The sequence below is a fragment of the Pararge aegeria genome, chromosome 14 (genome assembly GCF_905163445.1).
Source record: "Pararge aegeria chromosome 14, ilParAegt1.1, whole genome shotgun sequence".
Classification (NCBI taxonomy): domain Eukaryota; kingdom Metazoa; phylum Arthropoda; class Insecta; order Lepidoptera; family Nymphalidae; genus Pararge; species Pararge aegeria.
Genome location: NC_053193.1, coordinates 15175528 through 15200432, shown reverse-complemented (window position 1 = coordinate 15200432; position 24905 = coordinate 15175528). Strand labels below are relative to the sequence as shown.

General features: G+C 32.9%; 3 protein-coding genes across 3 annotated transcripts; 2 read left to right on the top strand and 1 right to left on the bottom strand.

Annotated features, from left to right (window-relative positions):
- Positions 1–562: 562 nt before the first annotated feature.
- LOC120629219 (protein penguin) lies at positions 563–6572 on the top strand. The gene is made up of 8 exons (XM_039898085.1): positions 563–1033; positions 2293–2698; positions 3036–3163; positions 3244–3409; positions 3537–3713; positions 4243–4471; positions 5351–5553; positions 6379–6572. Exons 1-8 carry the CDS (start codon positions 654–656, stop codon positions 6550–6552), a joined length of 1863 nt encoding a protein of 620 aa, XP_039754019.1. The 5' UTR covers positions 563–653; the 3' UTR covers positions 6553–6572.
- LOC120629221 (thymidylate kinase) lies at positions 6562–13578 on the bottom strand. Its single transcript, XM_039898088.1, has 6 exons — positions 13328–13578; positions 11880–11980; positions 11140–11287; positions 10630–10747; positions 8703–8789; positions 6562–6759 (listed from the first exon to the last, which is right to left on the bottom strand). The coding sequence occupies exons 1-6, from the start codon at positions 13404–13406 to the stop codon at positions 6666–6668; spliced, it is 627 nt and encodes a 208-aa protein (XP_039754022.1). The 5' UTR covers positions 13407–13578; the 3' UTR covers positions 6562–6665.
- Positions 13579–14163: 585 nt separating this feature from the next.
- LOC120629220 (DNA fragmentation factor subunit beta) lies at positions 14164–19805 on the top strand. Its single transcript, XM_039898086.1, has 4 exons — positions 14164–14374; positions 14575–14707; positions 15700–15888; positions 18939–19805. The coding sequence occupies exons 1-4, from the start codon at positions 14270–14272 to the stop codon at positions 19571–19573; spliced, it is 1062 nt and encodes a 353-aa protein (XP_039754020.1). The 5' UTR covers positions 14164–14269; the 3' UTR covers positions 19574–19805.
- Positions 19806–24905: the final 5100 nt, after the last annotated feature.

Below are 24905 nucleotides of genomic sequence, written 5' to 3'. Positions count from 1 at the left end.
AAAAAAAGAAGCTTAATAATTTAAAAAAAAATCCTATGAAATGAAAAAAACTATAATTCAAAAGAATATTAAAGTATTTGTCTTAAAATCTGCAATATTGCTTTGCCCTACTTGGCCTAGACTTGATTTCGGCACTTTTTTGGCAATTCAATAAAGGCTCTTTTTAAATAAATAGCGTTCAAATTGAAATTATCACCGTAGCGAGTGTAAGTATTAGTCAAGTTGTTTTAACTAGCTTTAGAAGAATTTAGAATAGCTTTCACAGTCTGACAAATTAAGTAACCCTGTTTGTTTTTGTATTTTAATCATTATTTTTTTTTGAACACCTGTGGGCAAACTAAGGGTATGTCCAGTAGCCACTAGCCATAGCCAAGCCACAGCCATGGGACGCTGGGATATAGATAACAATTTATCTGTGTAAAAATCGAGTTCATATACTCTTTGATAAACTAAAAATAGGTCGGTCTCAAAAAGCTAGAACCCAAATCAGTAAAGCAAATTAATAAAATAGATAGACTGTCAATGTCAATGTTAAAAGCTATTGACCAGTGTCAACAATTTTAAAAACAACCTGCAAATTAATATTTCACACGTGTAGAATATTTTTAATTTACCGGAAAATTCACCACATGAATTAATACTATAAATTAGACATGCAGAAAATAAAGCGCAAAAGCACAGAAGGTGATGCATCATCGCCGAAGAAAAAGAAAGTTCAGTTTGATACTGTTAGAGAGGTACAGGATATAGAAAAGGGCGAGAAAGTGAAAAAAGCTTTTATCAAACCAAAGAAGGATTTTAAAAAGGGAGGCAAAACTCCCTTTAATAAGCCTGGGCTTAAAGGAAAACACGATGTTTCTAAAGGTAATCAAAACAAAGTATCCAAAAATCAGGATCCAGGTGAAAAGCCCAAATGGTCAGAAATGAAAAAAGAAAAAAAGAATTTAAGGCTGGAGCGTCGCAAAGCTAAAGCTACTGCTGAAATATTTGAAATCTCCCACAAAGCTAAATTATTAGCTGCACAGATTCAAAGGTAAGGTATTCAAAGGTTATATTATATGTAAATAAACAACATTCTTACCATGTGATAACTATTATTTTGTTAACTTGGATTAACGGTGAAGGAAAGATTGTGAGGATACCTGCATGCCAAGTTCTCCATTTTTAAATGCATGTCTAGTCTACCAAACCGCACTTGGCCTGCCAAGTTGACTACAGCCTACACCCGTGGAGATAATTTTCATTTAACAGAGCGACGCAACTATCATATGGAGCAAATTAAAATCGTTTACTTAGTTATTAATAGTATGATGTATTGTGCAACTTAGTTTACGCAAATAAAATAATTGAATCAAAGCAATAGTTTGCTTGAATTCAATTCTTTTATTTGCATAAAACATTGCAGTTATACATATTTAGTCAAAATAAATGACATACAAATCTTAATGAAGGATTTGCAATAACTAAAAATTCATCATAACTTTTAGTTAAAATTTCTGTTGTAAGGCAAACCAGCTAGGCATGAATTTGACATGGACGCAAAAGAGTTTTTTACAAAAGTGCAATATGGAACACTAAACAATGTTAAACCATGATGATGAAGATGATGATAAAAATCTAGTTTTAACATGTTTCATGTACAGTGCCTTGCAAATAATTTTTGATTTTTTTTAAATTAATTTTTATTCCGGAAATAAAAATACATATTTGTTGTAAATCTCAACTCTCTTATCTACTATAGTTCATGAGTGATAGACAGAGGGACAAGGCTTAGTGAGGAACAATAAAAAAATGTTTACTCTGAATGATAACTTGTTATTCAATTGTATTTTAAATATTTTTACCTATTTTAGAAGAATATATTTTTAAAGTCTGCTAGAAGATACATATGAATGAAAAAATAGAAGTAGTAATAATAAAAAGAAATTTCTGTTTGCAAGTTAAAAGTGCATACAATAAGTGATGCTTTTATTGCTTGGCTTGGCTTGGCTGGCTTTGGGTTTGATTCCCACCAATGGAAAATGTTTGTGTGATGAACATGAATGTTTTTCAGTATTTTGGTGTTTATCTGTATATTATTCATAAAAATATTCATGATCTTAGTATCCATAACACAAGCTACACTTACTTTGGTATTAGATTGAGATGATGTGGTATATTTATTCTTTGAGCTTGTTTACTGTTTATGTGGCCTTTTTGAAAAAAGGAAATTTAGACTCATGACTTTGTTTCTTTTCATCAACATAAATAATTAGCAGTACTGTAAATATTAAATATAAATTTTTGTTTCAGAAAGGTAATCAAACCTGACTTCAAAATCACTGCATCTAAAGAGCTACATTCTTTGATCAAAGGCCAATACAAAGCAATAGCACTGACACACGATTTGAGCAGAGTAATCCAGGTATTACTCAAACACAGCACAGAAAACATAAAGAAGGAGATAACTGAAGAATTAATGGATATAATGGTACCTATGATGCAATCGAAGTATGCACACCACTCAGTAAAACGTATTTTAAAGTATGGTACTAACTTTATACGTCATGAAGTTATAAAGAAGATGTTTGGCCATGTTGTGTCTTTAGCAACACATACTATTAGCGCACCAGTTTTAGATTATGCATATGGAGAGTTTGCAAGTAAAAAAGAGAAGCTACACATGCAGCAAGAATTTTACGGTGATATGTATAAAAACGTAAGAATTTTATGTTGTTCTTGTTAATTACTCATAGTTTTATTATGTTCCGGTTTAATCAATAAAAAGCAAATTATCAAAATTGATCAATAGGAAAATAGAAATAGATGTTGGTATAAAAATCAGCAAAAGGATTTAAAAGGTTTAATATAACTGCTCTGTTAGCCTGCTACCCTTTAAGACTGCATCATTATTTATCGCAAGGTGATAAAGAAAGTAAGAATAAAAGAGAAAGTATTTATATTATCATCAAGCTTTCCATTCAGACTAAAGCTACTATATCTTTTCCTTTCCTGTCGGTTATTATGCTGAAAATAATGAAATATTTTAATTTCAGACAAAAGATGACAAGGTTAAAACATTGAGTGATACCTACAAGGACAGCCCTGAAATGAAATCGGCGATACTGCAGTCATGCAAAGCAAATATCCAACGTATTTTAGATAAGAATTTACATGATGGAGAGTATGTATCTTTACTTATAAATCCCTCTTAATTATGACGTAAATTTCTTTATTTTAATGATAACATTATTTGTTTTTTAGGCTGTTTCATTCAGTATTGTATGATTATATGAGAGAGTGCAGCAATGAAGACAGAGTAGAACTGATCTCAACTCTCAGTCCATTGATTGTGCCTCTCAGCAATTCTCTTCCGGGAGCCAATGCAGCTTGCATATGCGTGTGGCAAGGGACCAACAAGGACAAGAAGGTAATTGAGGCAATACATTATGTAGTGGGACGATACTCTAAAAATCCTCTTTCTTATGCGGTGCAGTTATGAAGAAGAATGAATGAACTGTCATGTTTAAAGAACACCCATTACCGTTTTTTTACAGGCAATATTAAAAGTGGTGAAGGAACATGTTATACCCCTAAGCAAGCACAAGACTGGCTACAGGTTGCTGTTAGCTATCTTTGACTCTGTTGACGACACGGTTCTAGTCAAGAAGACCATAGTCTCAACACTTGCTACTAACATACAGGACGTTGCAAGCGACCAACGTGGAAATATGGTAAACAGATATATATATATCTTCAAATGTACAGTATTAGTCATCATTTAATATTAAGGACTCAAACACCTAATTGAGCTGTTGTCGATGATATCTCGCGAATAAAATGTAAGCAAACTTTCGTTTACGAGTTGAAAATAATAAAGTGGGAGCGTTCGTTCTGCACGCAAACAAAACAGTACCCTTATAAGATTTACAGGCTCGCCAACGTGGAGTCGCTTTTGCGCATCGATAAATTACATGGTCCTAGGTCCTAATTTTCCTCGTTTAAGAATCGTAAATTCTGTGTTCCAATCCTTCGGTCTAGAAAAAGTTGTATTTGTCGTTCAAATCTGAGCTTTAATATGATGACTATAAGATATATAAATAATAACCTCCTCCCTTTTTAGCAGTATGCTAATAAATCCTTTAATTAAAGTATGCAGACTTTTACTAAGCATAGTAGCTTTGCTCTTACAAAATTAAAATGCAATGTAATAAATATTGTAAACCCAAGTTTTTATATAATGATAGCAATTTTTTTTAATAGACCCTGCACTGGCTTGTGAAGCCAAAAGATTCAACCATCTTCCACCCTGGTATCACATCTTTCTTAGAGGATGGGTTCAAAAGTGGTACATCAAAGAAGGATCCCGAGCTTCGCATATCGGAGCTCCGAGAGGCAATATTGCCAGCACTAAAAAGCAATATAGAAGAAGACCCAAAATACTGGTTTGATAAGGCCAGAATGCCATTGGTGGTTGCTGTACTATCTATTGGTAATTATTCAGATTTCATCACCCTGATCAATCTTGTCCCACCACCGGGTAATTTTCTCATACTGGAAAATTTTCTTATAAGTAGTAATAATTGACGCGGACGGACACCTGACAAGTGTCCAGCATAGTGCTGCCCTGTGTGTAGTATATAAATTAATTAAATTAATTAATAATTACACCAGCAACCAGGTCCTTCAGCTCTGTTAGCATGGGCAGGATACAAAAATTTTTTCCCCTAAAGCATGGGATTATATACAACACATATTATTTCCACTTGCGCTAGTGCTCGTAAGAGTTGAAAAAGCTGAGGTTAAAAAAAATTATCCTTTCTTCGGGAAACAAATTGTCTTCTGCCCATGCTAGCCGCGCAGACCGTAACACAGCAGTCCTGCTTTGCGGCAGAAATAACTATAGAGGTAGTACTTCGCCGTTCAAGCTCGGTCACCAAAAGTTCTACTACAACCGTCATTATCCGCCATCACTTAAAAAAATGGAAAAAATATGTGTAGTACGCAGAATTAAGAACATGCAGAACCCGCATTCAGCTATTATTGCATGCAGTGCATTGTGTCCGAAAACAGTGTAAAAGCCCCGCGCACGTTTCGATTAACACCCGCTAAATGTTGCTAGATTACAAACTATTCCCTTTTTATGGAAACGTTAGATCATTAAATGTAAAATAATTACATACTCTCAACTGCTAAATGGAGTGAAGTGACTAATCGCCTGTTCGAGAAACACTATTAAAGTGTAGTGGTTTTTGATGCTTCAATATTAGTTGTGTGCACGGTTTCTGTATGTTCTTAATTCGGTGGTATAACATTATCAACTCCTTTTGCTGCTTGAAATTAAAAAGTTATGACTGCACTTTGTTTTCAGAAACATCTAAATCACTTCTACAAGCTTTAGCAACAGTGATTTGCGATCCCAACTGGGTAATACCAGTACCTAACAAAGACACCACAGTCTTGGCTATAGAAGACGCCGGGATTCACATGTCGTTGAAGAAGCTTGCTGCACTCGATAAGACAGCGTCAGATACACTTGGTGAAGCTGTCTGCGAGAACATATCTGATGAAACTGTGAGTATTGGAACATCTTAGCAAAGCTTCCTGCCCCATACTGTTCAGTAACGGAAATCTGACCTGAGGAAACTAGTCATCTACATACATAGTTTGTGATGGTTATATTTACCACCACATCTATACAAATTCCATATTAAGGGGAAATTATTTGACGAAATCACAGTGCACGATGAAAATGGTATGAATGGGTAGAGAACACATAAAAATAATAATAAAGTTATATAAAAGGCAAAGACCCAGTATACATAAAGTTCACAAAATATATAAACTATAATAAAATTAATAGTAATGAAACTTGAAAGTTCTGTGAAGGTTAAAAGAACTCCCAGGCGACTATGGCAACATATTTATGTGTAATATATTTCTACTCTGGTGCACAGATAGCAAATATGTAAAGATATGACCATATGATATCCCATCACAAACTGTTTTAAGGATACTGTTTTGTGATATCTTATCTTGTATCTTTAAACAAGCAATTCTTGTATATATATATATATACTTGGAATCTCGGAATCGGTCCCAACGATTTTCATGAAATTTAGTATACAGGGGATTTCGGGGGCGATAAATCGATCTAGCCAGGATTCATATTTAGAAAATGTCATTTTATTCGTGTTTTCCTGTAATAATAACCGATTTGGTGCAGACAAAGTTGCACGGGTCAGCTAGTATATAAATATATATGAACAAAAATGCCAATTAACATGGTATAGTAGTCCTTTTGTGTCTACCTATTCTATACAGAAAAAGGATGATTTAAAAATTATGTGAAATACAATTTTTTTTTGATATAATAAATAGATGAATATCTTTTTTCAGTTACAAGCCTGGCTGTCTACAAATAGAGGATGTTTCTTCATCTTAACACTTATCGAAAATAACAAAGAAAACGTCAGCGGCAAACTCAAGAATAAAATCAAACCATACATAAATATTTTAAAACAGAAATCTGTTGAAGGTGCTAAACTGTTAATACAATCCGTTCAGAAATAAAAAAAATAGTCATCATACTATTTATTGTTATTTATTTCTCTTAAAAATTAATTCAGATATCACAAATTATTACATTCTTAAATAAATTACTTAACTAGGTATTTCAGTAATTATTATAACCATAATTTTTCTATTGGTTTGCTTGCAACATTTTCTACTATCGACATTATTTTCTGCAGCAACTCTTCACGAATTATTTCCATCGACCTGTAATTCAAAACCACAGTTCAAGAAATAGATTTAATAAACGTGACATAAACCTTCTATGATTGACCTTTTTTTTCATTCCTGAAATAGTCGTACAGGACAAGTCCCTCCTTCCCCAGATTGATAATGGATTAGGCCCTTGTCCACCCAGTGCATATTAGTGAACTTCACATACCTTTGAGAACATGGAGAACTCTTAGGCATGTTTTTTTTTGGCACAGTTATCATCTTAGATAGAGTTTTGAAAGATTCGTTAGATATAGCCACAGTAAATACCTTCGATAGAGCAGGATATATAGAAAATATGTGAATATTTATTTTTGGGGCTATTTTCCGAGAATGTTTATATACAATTTGGGAAGGTTTGTTCATAGATATGGTTAACATACTCTGGGCAAAAATAGTTGCAGAATTTGCTTTTCAAATGATTGAGTTAACATTTTCCTGAATACTCAACTGTGCTAATTGTATGTTCTTGTATCGGAAAAGTGAACATGCTAACTAAGCAGATGGCCCATCTGATGGTAAGTGGAAAACTATCGCCTATAAACAATACTAATTAGGGTATGCAAGGAACACATACTGCAACATGCCTCTCTGTGTCCATCAACCTGGAGCGTAGTGAGTGGCGTGCACTTCATACGTGCACAAAGCACTGCCTACCCTAAAATTATTGTATAACTCATAAATGCGAAGGATTTTTCCATTTTATGGCATCTTCCTTCTTTATGCATACCCTGGTCAAAAACCCTGTCCACGCCACTGGGCGTTTTTGTCATATGCCTATAATTACACCGGCTACCACTCTTCAGACTGTAACATGCTGAAAACAAAAAGTTCTACTACTACTAACATATGGTTATTATAGTCGTAAAAATGTAATAGGCCCGTTTTGACATTTGTGCAAGACCATAGAATGTAACTTGGAACGAAACTGATAAAAACAATAAAATAAAAATCATATCATACGGTGTTTTAAAAAATACGTAAAATTTTTTTGGACGTTAAATAATATGAAAGAATATATCGCGAGTATTCTTTTTGCGCTTACTTTATAGTAGCATGCAATTTATAATTGTTGCGAAACGTTCCGAAAACAGTTACATTCATAGAGCTGTAATCATTTTTTTACTGAATATCGAAAATAAATTTTGTGTAGTAATCTTTACTGCAAAGAATGAGCTTGGTTCTCAAAATGGGTTCTAAATAAAGAGTCTGAGTTGATGAATCTGACCAAACGGCACATGACTGAAGCGTACCCGCGCGCACTGCGCAGTTTTTGGTTCCTCATCTTGTAAAGTTGACTGTGCGCTCGTTTAAGTTTGATATATATTGTTTACTATTACGTTAACTATGGCTCTTCTATTTTGGACATTAATTTAAACATAGAGATTTGACTCGGATATTTGTGTTATATAGTACTAACTCTGTTTCAACATGTTGAAAAGTGGATGTATAATCAACAGCCAGTCACACGTATTGATTGTGAAGTTAAAGGAATACTTTGAACGAATGAACACTTTATAATACATAATAATATCAATCAAGTACTGATACAAACTTGAATTGATTTATCGTGAGTATCGAGTCCCGAGTCTTATGGTTCCATAACTAGTTACGTCGCGATGACGAATGTCAAAACGGGCCTATTACTTTTTTACGACTATAGCATTACGTATTACTTGTGCTTAGGTATATCTCATATAAGTCCTAGGCATATGCAATGTATGTTTCTAGGTTATAGGTGCAGTGGAAGTTTTTTATTCAACAGTTTTAATTCTTAATATAACAGTTTTAATTCAGTAATAACTTGTATTAAAAACTTGATAGTGCAAATATGTTGACAACATAATAAAATCTGTTAATTTTAAACTCGCCACTGTAATTTATCTTGCAACATTAAATAATAAAACAAAAGAGTGTTAGTGTTATGTTATGATTACCTGCTGGCATCTAATATTTCCCAGTTGTCTTCTTTTAGTTGCATAAATGTATCTGCTACCTTTTTTTGGAAATCCAGGACTTCATACCTGTAACAATTATTTAAATTTATATCAAACTACCGGACCCAGCTGACACCCTCTGCCCGATGAAGCAGCGCCACTTACTGGGTTCAACTATATTTCAATCCCATTTAAAAACAAACACAAAATTCATCAAAATTTGTCCAGCTATTTTGGAGAGGAGGAGACCCGTGCCCTGTAGTAGGCTGGTAATCTCAGGCACGCAGATTTCCTTCACCATTGGAGCAGGTGATATTTTAAATGCTTAAATCTCACATTATTACCAAATTAAGATGTGCGTTCTGGGATATGAACTCGGCCCCCCGAAACAAAGTCCTACCCATTGGGCTATCACTGTATTTAATTATCTATATATATATAATGAAAATGGTCTTCGTTTGAGGCTCAATCACGCCTAAACCACTGATCGTATCGACATGAAACTACCACCATTTGATGCGAAATTTTTCCTAGATGGTTTATGGCTATCTATTTTTTGAATTCCAACATTCCTTCATTTTTTTATTGCTGTTTTACTTTTATGAACATTTATCCCGCTAATAAAAACAAAAGATAAGCATTTTCTCTTGATTCTTTTGTTTTCATGGATTTCAACCGAGTGTATTAAACGGATTATGGTTTTTTACATTCAGCTAAGAATCTACTCACGGTAGTGGAGAACGGCTAGACCAATTGGGCTTTTTTTTATCTTCAGAATTGTCAGGAGAAAGTTTTGTATGTAAGAAAATTTTAAAAAGCCCGATAAAAAGTTAAAAATTTCGATGATAATCGAAGAATTCCCATCTATATAGTCACTCACCACGAAATCTCGGGAACCATAAGACTTAAAAACGTGAAACTTGGTAGGAATATTACTTTTGCTATGTAGAGGTCAGCTATGAATAGATTTTAAGAAATTCATTCCCCAAAGGGGATTGCGGGGGCGTTAACAATGAACAATTCCCGTTTTTAAACTATAGCTTCTATAGACTTCAAATATGGTAGGAATCTTCTGTAAGAGGTGTAGAAATAGGCTATGAACGAATTTTACGATAGCTCACCCCACAGGGGGTTGCGGGGGTGGGTATTAACAATTAATATTTTTAATTTTCCAGCTAAAGCTCCTACAAGCTCCAAATTTTGTAGGAATTTTCTATAAGTGATGTAAAAATGATTTATGAACAAATTTTACGATATCCCACCCCAAAGAAGATTGCGGGGGCGTTAACAATGAAAATTTTCAATTTCCAAGCGATAGCTCCTATAGACTCCAAATTTAGTGAGAGTGTTCTATATGTAATATAAAAATGATCTTCGAGCGGATTTTAGAATTCATAAAAAACATGCACAATTAATTTTCTATAAAAAATTTATGTCACGGAGAAAATTTTAGTTAACAGAAAATTCGGCGCACTTGAACCAAGACAGATTTCAACTTCACATATGAGACTTGCAATGACTTTAACTTAAACTTTCAATGCTCATTTCAAATTTTTTTCTTCATGTCAATTATTATTAATTTTTGGAAGAAAGGCACGGAAATGTTATAATGATTGCACATTGAAAGTTACAATGAATATTAGTGAGAAAAATCACCTGGATGAAAGATACAGACTAAATCGATGGAATTTGGAATTTGAGTAAGTCTAAACAATATCGATGCTTACAGTTCTATCCGCGGGGCCTATTTATGTTCATACAAAAATAAAAAAAAAGGAGAATAATAAAAATATGAAAAAAAAAAAAATAAAAATGAAACATAAAATGTAATTTAATTCCTTTTTCAATTCGCCCAGCGAAGCGGGCGGGAAACGGCTAGTAGCAATATAAAAAACAAAAGGTGGTTTGCAAATTCATTTTAACATACCTTTCATTTCCAAAACCATTCCTTTGTTGGGCATTCTCTAGTGGCATAGTGAGAAAGAATACTTTATCAGGCTTCGGCAAACCGGCATCTGGTGCTTTGCACCAGTTCACATCAAGTCCTGAAAATGTTATTAATTAATTAGAAATTTAGTATTTTAAGTTAACCAAAAAAGCAAAATCTACACAACTTTACGCTAATTCTTACTATACCACAGCCTTCCAAGCAGTAAGTTTGAAAGAACACATTATTCATATATCACATGTGTGGTATCACTGGTTGTGTGGAGTAGGTCTTTCTACCTTTATGTCTGGTTCTTCTCGTCTGTGAGGCTTCAGCTGTGGCTAGTTACCACCTTACCCACAAAGACGAGCCACTAGAAATCTAATAGGGTTAGCCCGCTACCATCTTAGTCTGCATAATCACTGACTTAGGTGAAATTGCAGTCAAGGGCTAACATGTAGTAGAATAAAATAAAAAAATACCTTAGAAATCTCTAAAATAGTAACTCACCTTTGGCAGCTGAATAGGCAACACCAGAATAGCAGTACCTGTCCACAATTACTGTGGTGCCATTCTCAAGCATTTTTGTTAAGTCATTCGCCAGCTCCCAACGGTTGGCGGAGAATAATAGATGAATAGCTTCATTTGGTAAATCTTTCTGAAAAATTATTTTACAGTGTAAATGACATAGCAAATAATTAATTGAATCATATAAATGGATAAGTTTGGTTTAGTTTAAACTGCCAAAAATTGTAACATCCTAGGTAGCTTTACAAGCACTATCAAGTTTTAGCCAATCAATAGTGAAACATTAAATTTACTGATCTTCAACACTTTACAAAAAAAAAAGGGTACAAACTTTGTATGCAAGTGGGTTTCTTAGAATTTAGTTCATTTGATCAGCAATAGCACTTTTTTATTTACTGTAAGTATATTCATAAATATTTTTACTTGCAATTTTGCTTGCTTGCAAAGAGTTTACAGTGTATTCTAAATTATTTTGTTGTTCAATTTATTATCATTATTGAATTCTATGAATTGATGCAAAGTCAGTACAGCACTTACCTGGTAAGAAATGGTCTAAAGAAAACTCTTTTGACTGATGTAATGATTTTTCAAGTGTTGAAGAAATTCAATAAAAATGAGCATTTTTTTTAAATTGTATAATACAAATTGGGGAAATCAGCTTTAAAGGAATATAGGTACTTTCCAATTTACTAACCCTTATTATTACTATAAAAAAAACTTACTTTTGATGATACATAACTGTTGATTAATTTTCCAATTTCTGTAGTCCTATTGGGAAAGTTGGAGTACTCAGCCGGAACTTCTTTACTACAAAGACTTTCAACTGTAACAAACTTACCATTAATTTTATTTTTACATAAAACCTAATAAATGAAAACTTTTGCTATTACACTAACAGTTTCTAATTAGAGACACGTTTATATTAGTTATGCTGTATGTATAAAAAACAAATTGCAAATCAGTTGTTTATATACAAATTTAGATAAAATAGATTAATTAACTAACACAATGGGTGAAAAGAGAGTTTGCCCTAATAAGAAGCTTAAAGATTTAATAAGAACTTTATATTTTAAAATAATAATAAGAAATTTTCCCTCAACTTTTATAAATTGCCTTATTCACTAGGTTTATTCCACTACAAGTTAGCCCTTCAATGCAAACTCACCTGCTAGACAATGCAGTCTGAACACGGAACAGGTTTACATATCACAGTTATTTTAAACTAATGAGTCTGTAAGTGACCGTAAGGAAAAATCACTTGGTGGCATGTCTTTGTCGATAATGTGGTTAACAGACCAGTAAACTCTGATTTTATTAATGACCCATTATTAATTAAGTTCAACTTAAAAGTGGCAAGCATTAACTTGATGTTAAAGGCCAGGAATAGGTATAAGTTCAATGATAATGTTTTTCGGCTAACATTACTGATACAACATCCTATCGAATGTATTTGACACAGTTCAGCAAAAGGGCCAAATTCAAAATACTCTTTTTTTTGTGTCATTGGGTATTTTGTGTAATATTAAGAATATACCTGCAAATTTTTTCTTATGCTAGTTTTAGTGTGTAAATTTTTTAATTAAATGTATTACATTCTTTTATTATAATTTTTTCTAACTACAGTCTATACTCATTACATATGCTTACTATTTGGACACTTAAGGAGATTGATGCTAAGCATGATGAGCTAAAGGCCATATAACTATATTACCGGTGGCCATATAAGTATATAACCGTTAACTTGTAGCGAATGCAGCCCCACGTTTAGCACTAAATCAGGTTATGCGAGTCATATAAGAGCTCACCAGCGACAGTCTCAACCGAAATCCGTAACATTCACTGTGACCAAACACGGTTTGGATTGATTGAACTAAGTGTAAGTTAAATAAAAGTGCTGTATATATAATATAATGATTTTTCTTCTTTGTTGATTCTCCAATACACATCTCCAATATACATTTTTTACTCTTGGTTTTTTTTTGCTGAACGAAATCCATTGCTAGTTTATTTTAGTAGCTACTAGCTCATTCTATCTACTAAACTATCTAAGTCTAATTTAAACGGTTAGCAACTATCAGAGAAGTAACCATCATCACTAGCCGTTACCCTCTCAGTTGCGATAACCACAAGGCACAGGCTTTTCGGCTGAATATAGCTTTGTATAGCTTACCCAGCTTCTTGCATTGCGTGGTCTTGCCGGCCCTGTCTACACCTTCGATAACTATTAAAGCACCTCGTTTCATAACCATTGTAATTTTCAAATGAATTTGCAGACCTTTTTGTGTTAAAACTATATTTATTTAATCAGGATTATATTTTTCTGTAAATAACTAAAATTTTCTACAAATGTGAGATTAATTATTTGATATATATTAAAATTAACCTGTGGAAGATGCGACTTGCAACTGACAATTTTGATTTGTGTACAATTTAGTGCCGCGAATTTTTTATTCCTTTAATAACGTTTACGGCTCTGGATTCTAAGTTTTCAATCAAACCATAGACAATTATACATATTTAATACATATTACGAGGTGCGTTAATATATATATATATAATGCATCTGGCTTATGAGTGATTTGATATCACGATTCACGATAAAATCTATGCTGTTGTCTACAAAATAAATATTATTATTTTTGTAGGCGAATTTTAAGTAATTTATTATTATAAGTATAGAGTATTAGGAATATGTTTCCTTTATCTGAGATCGTGAATGAAGGCAATGAGACGTAGGCATTCGACTCTACAATAGCTCCAGAACGTAGAAGGATTACTCAGTCTACGCTCCAGAACCACTCTAGAAGTATTAGGAGTGTTCTATGAATTTCACTACAACGTCATGATTTAAAACCACTGACTTCCGTTATAATGTATGCTCCTCAGTACGACTTCAAGAAGTCGATTCATTCTATAGATTGATTAACATTTATAACTGTCGTTCAAGTCACTAGTCAGTCAGTGGCTTATTGTCTCTCGCAAAGTGACATTTGACATTTAAACCGGAAGTAGGACATCTGCTGTACAGAATTCAAGTCGTCTTGCTTTACGTTCTTTGTTTTTATTGTTCCGCTTAATTCAACCTGAATAATTATTTTAAACGCAATAAAATATGAAAAAGGGATATAAAGTTACAGATGTAAAAAGAGTGAAGAAAATTGGAGTAGCCGCCGAGAACCTGAGCGAACTTATTGAAAAATCGCGCAAAAAGTTAGGTGTAAGTATTATTTAAGTTTTTAGCACTTATTGTTTGTGTTTTACTGATTAATAACAAATTTAAATGACACAATTTTATATATTGGTTATAGTTTAATTCATGAAAAGGTTTTTGTCCTTACGCGTTTTGAAATAGGTCAAGGCTGTGTCCCTTGACCCAATTCCCGTGACCCAAATGTAACTCCTGCGATCGGTTTTTAGTTCAATGTCAGCGCGGAGTGTCGGCTCTACGTGGCTGAGGACGGCACGCAGGTAGATGACGACGAGTACCTGAACACTCTGCCTCCGCAGACTCTCTTCATATTGTTACAGAACACAGAAAAAATGGTAACTGGTATGTTTTATGGCAAATCCATCCTATTAATAAAAACGCGAAAGTATGTATGTTTGTTTGTTACCTATCAGTGTGCTCAATGGTGGAAACAAGATGGGATAATTTTTATCTTGGAATAGGAACAGGCAAATCCCACTAGGACTAAAAAAAAGTAAATCAAAATTTGCAGTGAGATACATTGCACATTTTTCATTGGCATATTATGGTACTTTCGGCCTGGATATTCAAAGAGTTGCCACAGGTTTTTAAAAGCCCAAAACAAATTTATATATTCTTGCACGCAGTAGCTTCTCTTCTGCTCTAGCTTCCACAAATGAAAGTTATTTTCATTTGATACCAATTGCCTCCTTGGTCTAGTAGTTAGTAAGTTGAACAAATTCTTTTGTTAAGAACTTTTTTAATACCATAGGTTGGAAATTTGTTTTGTCAACACCAGTCCCCTAAGAACATGTTAAGCCATTGGTCCCAGGTTTTATCACTAATGTATTGTATTTATTGTTAAAGCCCGCCAACACAAATCAGCGCTCTAAATTCCTCCATGACATTTAAAAATCTGCAATTTAACTACAATTGAATTTTATTTATTTGTATAAATAAAAATATATGATTTGATAAAAAGGACTTAACAAAATAAATAGTTTCGACATATCCAGTCACAAACATTCAAAATTCGGTACACATACTACATAAGTTAAATAAGCTAGTTCTGAGGCTTAAATTGCAGAAATTTCTTATGTTATTAAAATTTTGATACCTTTACAACACATGCCACTACATTTTAAGTACATGACTTTTCTTCTTGACTTTGTTTCTAGTGCGCCTTGGAAATAAATCAGTAACCTTCCTGAAGAGATCTGGTTTAGATTTTGAAAAGTTGCCATTTCCTAAAATATATATGAAACTTTATAATTTTGTTTGGGTCATTAATCATAATCTCTTAATTATTAATCCTGCTTCCTGCATTTTCTTTATGTCTATATCATTTCTTTTAGACTTTGCCTACTACTACAGCATGATACGCACAGAAAAGAAAGATTATATCGACACAGGCATGGCTGCTAAGGAATTCCTTGATGGCAATCTCAAAGATAAGTTTAAGGTCTTCCAAAGGTATATTGCAGCAGCTAATGATGCCAAAACAATGCTTAGCGAGAGGACACAAGATCAAGAGTGGTTTGAAGGTAAATGTCTTAAACATTTTTTCTAAACTATTTGTAAAATGCAGAGATTTCATAGAGGTCCAATATAAATAGCATAGTTGATGCCTGCCTGTCTGTTAATCACCCTGCTCCCTACTCGATTAAAAATGTTATTAAATTTCTTATTTAGGTTATATCCAGTGATGGATTTTCCCTAAGGATTTCGCTAGACTTGGGCCTAGGCTAGGCTTGGGCCTAATAACAAGAAATAGCTCAAATGAACCTTAATACTCAAAAGACTGGGGCTATAAGTAAACTTGTGTATTTATAAATGTGTCTAGATGGCTAGATAACTATTGTTTAGTTTATGAATTATAAATATAAATAAATAAGTGCTGTAGAAAAAATGAATAATATTCTATGCATAAAATTAAGACTAGAAGTAGTGATAGCCTAGTGGGTAAAGCTCTGGCTTTCCTCTCGTTAAGCCCGAGTTCGAGCCCTGGCACGTACCACTGACTTTTCGGAGTTATGTGCGTTTTTAATTTAAGCAATTTAAATGTTAGTTGCTTTAAACGGTGAAGGGAAACATCGTGTGGAAACCTGCATGCCTGAGAGTTCTCCATAATGTTCTCAACGGCGCGGGCGTGTAAAGTCTACCAATCCGCACTTGTGCTAGGGTGGTGGACTACTGCCTAAACTCTTCTCAGAATGAGAAGGGTTTAAGACCGGTAATGGGTGGTTGATGATGAAATAAAGACTACATTTAATTTCTTACAACATTTACATTTTACATTAACTTCCACTTATCCATTCGGTGACATATTCAGTACGTATAAATTATCGGCTTTATACATACTGATTTTCTCATTCATACAATATCACGGATACATGATCTTCTTGATTGATCTTTGGGCGAAAGCTTAGATCAGGCAGTGAGCATATTCTAAGTAGAAAGAGTAAAGAGTTTAATGTAGTTCCTAAACCTTATTAAAAAAAATATTAACCCCAGCTCGGAAATTGCAAGGACATATCTCGCAACCCTAATCGTGTTTGCCATTGATGATATTGACTCATTGTTTTTATATCTATTGTCAATCTAGTGGGTGCCATAGTGACTATTAATTTTAGATTCCTGTTATTTATTGATACCAAAGATAATTGAAACGACGTAAATAATCTATTATTATGGATTAAAGAATATTTATCTCTCAGGTATGTAGGTTTCTTCTAGACGTTTCCCTTCACAGACACAAAAGTAAATACATCCGAAAAGGTAGACCTTCTGAGCCACTCTTTGAGATGACACCTCGGTAATCGAAATCAGCCATAATTCTGAATAATAGTAACGTAATAGAAAAATAAGATTGCATTCTTGTGGCATATACTTAGTAAGATGCAGTGGTTTTACACGGAATCTTAATCTGCCCAAAACTGATGTCTATCACTCATCATTCTATTATTATAGTATTAGGGTTTTGACGTGACAACGTTATAATTCGATGGAGCCGGCTGCACGCACGAAAAAACATGACGTATGCGGCGTTACCTCGCTCTGAGGCGTTCCATTCAAGGCTTGAAGTGCAAGCGAGAGCGCTTAACGAGCGACAAAGAGGCACAGTCGGCCTCCGCGTTCGACATCTGTCTCTCTCCTACTTGAGTGAGCGATGCGTCCGCGTAGACAGCTTCTATACAATAATACATTTACATGTTTTCGGCAAGGCTGAAGTGCAGTGAAAAGTGAATGTGGTGTCAATTGTTTATAGCAACAATAAGTTCCGGTCTGAAAGGAATGGTTGCCGGTGTAATGCTGGTACCTGATCCCTAACCTCTACGCTTCAATTTATGGACACAGGGCGGCATGTTGCTGGACGCGCTCCTAGCATGCCCTGTGAAGTGTTGCTCTGTTTATAGGCAATTGTTTTCCTCTCATCTGCTTCCTCCGACAATTATTACTATAAAAAAAAATCCTAGTTCTCCTGCAAAATGTCCAACTTACAACTTATAAAAATGTCCAACGCTCTCAATCGTCACTTATAGGAGTGACGATTGAGAGCGTAGATCCATCGCCCTGCTCCAATGAAAGTTAAAAAGAGGCGAGGACGCGGCTTCACTGCGCTCCCACTCAGAATTTCTCAATGTACTAGAAGAAAATCCAAAAGCTTTTGGACTGACCCAAGAATCGAACCGGTGGGTAACCCGCGGTAGAATATGCTAACATTAGAACAAGGAGGCATAGATAATCTGTGCGAGTAGGTAGGTAATGTAAACAACTTCAATATTATTGTTTCTAATAGATCATGAATTCAGAATTTACAAACGTCCTCTAACGCCATAACTATCAATATACAATAACCATTCGGTTTCGTTGTGAGTGCAAATCATTGCAAGTAAAAAAGTCACAATCTGGGTCAAGGCCACATCGATTGTATGGCACACAATAAAGAAAGAATGAATATGGAGCGGATTATGCTTGGGGTTAAAATTTTAACGAGAGCGAACTGAGCAAAATATCGCATTAAAAATAAAAGAACTCAGCCTTTTGTACCGTAATACATTTGTTTTGAGGTCCCTAAAGACATTAACACTAAAACTAGAAATGATGGTTCTCGACTCTTTGTTTAAAACTTTATGATCTCAATAGTAGGCGTTTTCGTGTATCGAAAAACTGCAACCTCAAAGAAAAAAGAAACTTTCCAACTTTGTTTTAAAGCTCAACTTCGTTTACGCTTCTACACCTAGCGCTCTGCGGAACGTTTAAATATCACTAGAGTACTATAATTTGCACTTATCGAGTGGCATTTGATGTTATGTTCATTTTCCTTTTAGGTTATAATGTTCTGAAAACGCTTATTAAATCAATGCTCCACACTAAAGCTAGTAAATAAACATCGAGCTATCACCATGTTCTCCAAGAGTTCAAGTTCAGTCTTAAACAACGATTGACCGATATTTGAGAACATGTTGGTAACTCGATATTGATTTACGAGCTCCAGTATCCTCAGCTTAATGCGTATGTATTTTTTCGTATGTAACTTCTTCCTAGAGAATGAAAACGAAAATTATGTTGATGATGAAAATTTCATTTCTAGGACTCGAGCCATCAGAAAAGACAAAAGAACATTCAATGTCGAAACGCGTTAAAGAACGTATGAGGGGCTACTATTACAAGACCAAGTCAGCGTTGCAGTCTTCGGAGTTATACGTTCACTCGAAAAATGGCCGCGGTAAGAAACTGATAGACCAGTTCCTATTAGACTTACGGAAAATCCTCGAAACGAATAAATATAATGAAGGTTATTTTAATAGGAAGGACAAGGTTGTGCGCATATGCAATGAAAATGGGTTGTTCCAATGCGGTGGGTTGTGGAACAAAAATAAATGTAGTTACGAAGGTGAACACGTGATAAATCCATATAGGAGTCGCGAAGAACGAATTATATTTCAAACGTGGAATTTGGATCATAAAATTGAACTGTCACGTTCGATAACTCCGAACATTTTGCAAGCTATCGAGAGGCTTTCTAATGGAGATGTCAAATGTATATCCTGCGAGAGAGACACGACTCAGGGTTATATTGAAACTGATAGATATTATTTACAGATTTTCACTCGAGAAAATTTGAAATTGGTTCACATTGTGTGCCATTATAAAGGCAAGCACGACGCACACTCAAATCTATATACAGTGTGTGGAAAGTGCTCCGGAGTTAAAAGTATTGAATAGTATCAATTTGTTTACATCTGAAATTGGGTTTATTTTGCATCGGTTAATAGTTGATTTTACTGTCTAATATTTATACAAATGTTTTTGTAAACGAAATCCAACATTAGTTCTGAGCGTTTTAATATCTCATATGATTATTATTCATCAGACAAAGATAGCATTTCTAAATTTATAACTACTTTGTTTGGACGTTATAAGTCTTTCAATTCATCCATTACTTTTACATTTTTATTTTGAAGAGTCAATATATATTCAAAGTTTTCATCTTGTGTTATACCCTATTTAAAAGTTAAGTGGATAGTTATCTTAATATGCAAATCTATATAGTTTCTAAAAATCATTGTTAATTATACCTTTGTATATTCTTATTTACAATTAGATCAATATATTTACAATGTTATATTGGAAGTCTAAAAATATATATATTTTTTGATCTTCTGACTTTTTCTATCTCTATGCTTAATATTGTTGTAAAATAATTTAGTTAGTTTGTACAATGCTATGAGTTGAACTTCTAGAATATGTATACTGAATACATTGTTTGCGATTAAAGTTACAATTATATCAAATATATTATAATGCTAGTTAGGTATGTGTGAATGAATTACTACGCAGGTGGCCCGACGTACGCTAGGTCACGGCTAAGTGTTTTTACAATACTCAAGGAAGTGTGAAGTACATCATTCTATCCTGTATACTTAGAGAGCTGATAAAGTTGCCTGTGTCGGAAAAGATCTGCAAGGGGTCTATGACAGCGAAAAAATAAGGTCGATAATTCCATGAATTAATAGGTATATGAAGTTGATACATGTGCAAAGTAACTTAAAATAAATAAATAATAAAAAAAAAAAATCAAATTAAGGCGTTACATGAAAAATAATTTTGTTGCACTATAAATATTGCGGCTCCTCGCATAAAAGTCTGTCAATTTTAACAGCCACATTATTTGTAGTTAACTTTAAAATTTAGCAACGGTCACATGTGCATGCAGTTATGGAGTTTTTCTTATGCTTAAACGCTGTCCGGATACCATATCTTGGTAATAAGAAATAAATTTGTTCATTCATGCAATACTCTACAAAGGTAGTGAAAAATGTGTTCACATAAGACCTATAAATGTTCTTCATTAGTGCTCATATATAATTGTGTATTGATATTATAATACTAATATAATAATCAATAAAAAAATATGCGTATATCGGTAAGTACACGAAATAAGGGAAGGGAATTATTTTTCCCAACTCCATGTAGAAGTTTCACTGCAAAAAAAACTTTAAGGCGGATTTATGAACTTCATTCCAGTCTAGGATAGTCAAGAGTACATCTGCTTGAAGAAATCATTTTTCTGTGTGCTAAATCGCTTACAGACATAAGCAATAATAAGTAGCGTAGGCCAAATGTGGTGAAATAAAATTAAGTATGAAATATAGGTAGCCTTCAAAAGTAGTGATCGTTACGAACTAAATGTAAGTATGTAAATGAATAATTAATCATAAGAACTATTTTTTTCTATTCCATAATTGATCTCCTTAACCCTTTTAGTGGTTTAAAATGTAATAAAATATTATAAATGTTAGAATTACTTATTAATCACTTAGTGAAATCAGCACGCCAAATAAAAGGAAAATGCTCAAATGGGAGTCCCTGTTAAATAGTCCCTGTAAAAGTCTCGCTCACACTAGCTATAGTAAATTTCTTAACGTAAATATGTTTCTTTATTAAAATTTCCCTTACCGATTACCTAGAAATAATACAACATAAAAGTGTGTAAGCCTACTTAATTAGAAACCTAATTATATCAGACGTTTCAAAAGTGTTACGTCATTATTATATGATTAAATGTTTTACTATTTTGTATGTATGAAACTTTCGATCGAAGGGGCCACCGATTAAAGGCGAAAAAATACGGGTTCAATGATAGATTTTGCTTCTGTTTGGCATGCTGAGTATAGGAATAAAGTTATCGTTGAAGAAAATAATTATTTTTCTACTATACTTGTACCTGTTTAGCGGAATTATATTCCAATCCTATGATAGTGAGAGGTTGTGTAAATGAGTTTCTATTTTAATTAAACTATCAATTCTATACGCACATAAATAATAAAAAAGCCCCAAAAACAAGGGCGCTAAACGACTGAAAGAAAGAATTATCTTTTTTAATATCCTATGCCACACATTGCAATTCATTACACATTATTAATCATTACTTGAGCACATAATATGTCAAATGCTCAAAGAACAGTAGTGGGATAGGTCTAGTCATGTGTGGCACAAGTAAAAGGTCCCAGCTCAGCATCGTGTTATCATGTCGTATTAAGCATAACATATTATTTTTTATTTTGTGTGCCTAGTGTGAGATTTGCGCTAAATAAATGGCGCTATTTCAATTCCATACCAAACGTATGGAACCCGAACTTTCACGCAATCGAATAGCTTTGTATGTAAATAGGTAGGTAAAATAATCTCTATGATTAATTGAACTTTTATTTTTTTGCTGGCTTTTGGCTTTTGGCTACCTGCCACTTTTATTTTTTTTCCATGTCTGTCGAATGAGGTTATAAAAACTATTTAGTTTTTCGTTCGTTCGGAGCGGTTAAAACGGCTAAATTATCAAAGCCGATATTTAACAATAACTTAAATTGCAATTTTATTAGAGGGCCAAGTAACTTAGTAATACACCCAAAAAAAAAAAATAGGACCGTCATGTTAATTAGAAATAAACTGTCACTAATTGCCAAATTATGGTTGTGCACAAACAACAGTTCCGTTGAAGGCATTTCTACCATTGCTTAGCTAAGTTATAAAAATAAAAGGTCCTCTTGGATGGTAGTGGTGGATCTAAAAGCACCTACCTAAGATAAGAGTTTTGTTTAGCTCACTTTGATGAATAAAAATAATATATTTATCATAGAATTTCAATTCATAACAGGGTTATAGATTGCCATTAGTTATATAAGCTTAGTTTTTTCACAGTTTTCATTTTGATAACGAACTTATTCCTTGCCTTAATAAAACCAATGAAATACGAATTTGATTAATTATGTTAAAAAAATATATTATATAATTAAATAAAGTTTATAAAATATATTCACCTTGTACATAAGCAGCAATTACACCACATATAATAATACAATTTATTTTTTCATAATAAACAAAATTTGGAATGTATTCATTATTGAAAATATAGGTAGGCTATTTTTTTATTTTCTTTTGGTCGATTATTTTTCGAAATTTATAAAATAAATCAATAATTAACACAACGCTGACTGACAAGTCTACAGAGCAGTGATATTTTTCCCACCGTGTTATTTTCGAAAAGGGATATAGGCACTATTTTTAAACATGTCAATTTAGTTATATAAGTGTACAACGGAATTGATATTAGTATTTTGCTATTTTAAGATTTTTCTTACATTTTAATTTGGTGTTAAAATACTTTAAAGGGGGTCTAATTAATTCCCTAATATAAGAACGCAGTGGCAAGTTGTAACTGAATATGTTATTTTTTATTTTACATTTAATTGGTTTTTATTAAATTGTAAACAAATTCTAAACTAAATTAAGAGCATTCGAACCGTCAATTTGGGGCAAACAATGAAGCAAATCTATGTAGATTATGTACCCAAGTATGAGTTTTAGTTAGTTTATTTATTTTTATTTTATTTTTGTTTATTTTTTTTTATGCCCGCAATAATTATAAATTAAATAATGGTAATATTGAAAACAAAAATAGATTCTTCACTGCATTAAAATGTATACTATCGGTTGCATTTTATAATTTATTGTGGTTATGTGTCCATGTTCTAATTTAAAAAATTGGGGTCTTCTAAAAATAAATTTAAAAGTATGCCTGGCAGTTTAGTTGGGATTTGGTACAAGTTACTTCTAATAACAATTATATAATCTATTCAACGTTTAAAATATGTAATTAAATTCTTATGTAGTGAAAAAAAGATAAAAAATTGTAAGGAGGGTCAAATTAATTCCATAAAATATTGTACACAGTAAATAAGTTCAAAGCCACTAATATCATCAAAGAGCTATTTTACGACGTTATTTAGAATGAAATTATATAATAATATATAGGTTTGTAAATTTTATTTTCATCCAAAAAATAAACATTGCAATATAATTTAATAAAAAAAATGTGTATTAAAGTACAATTATAATATAGTTAGTAGCAGAATAATAGAGGTTTTGCGGTAAATAAATATTTAATAATAAATGTAGGATGCTTCCATAAAAAAGCTTTATAGTGTTTGTGTGTAGATGTAGTGAAGATGTTTTCCTATTTGTCCTAGATGTAAACAATCTTTTCATTTTTTGTAACATGTCTGTCAAAGAAAAGTGTAATGTTTTGAGGGTTCACGAATTTCTTGATAAAAAAATAAATGCCTGAACAGATTTTGATGTACACACTGATATAATCACTGGTCAGGCTACTGTTACTTTGTTTAAGTCTCGAATTGATCAATAAGAACATACAGAAACCGTGTACACGACTAATATTGAAGTATCAGACACCACTCGAATTTAGTCTCGAAAAAAGGATAAGTCACTTCATACCAACTTTTCAAACGAAATAACATGGCGGCCTGTTATTTCGATTGAAAAGTTGTTTTCGTTCAGGTTCGGGTTTTTTTTTCATTTTTTTACATACTTTTTAAGTTTATTTTTTTACATTCTTTTTTTTTCTCAAAACCCACTATAGGAAAGAGTACTGGAAATATTGTTTACCTTAAAAGACAGTATAGAAGAAAGGCACTTTTTGCTTTGTATTGGAATTTAAATTGATGTGCCAAATCTATAATATATTTGCAATAATGAAAGATTGAATAGATTAGAAATTAGATTGAATACGTTACATTTTGTGTAGTTAGTTATAGATAGATCTTATACTGTATTGACATTATTACCTTCTCCAATATTGGTTATGCCTAGTTAATAATAATTATAATCATGTATTGTGTATCTTATTGAGTTACGAAAATAAAATATATTTCATGATTTTCTCTTGTTTGATTTTTAAGTATAGCTTCGTTTTCTTTCGTCCTAACACTATTTATCTAACTGACAGCGCAGTTATTGAGTGCCTAAGAAACCTTTTTCCACCATTACCATATAAACACATGACAGTGTGTTTGCATGTAATTTCCATTAACAGACCAGGCAGCTCAAGATAGTAACATAATAAATTAATGTTACAGACATAAATAATTGCAGTTGAAGATGAATAAAACTTCAAAGTTAATTGGGCATATCAACCTATCTTTTTTCAAAGATTATTGGTTAGTGGTGCAAATTCTGTTCTACACAAATCTCTAAACTAAAC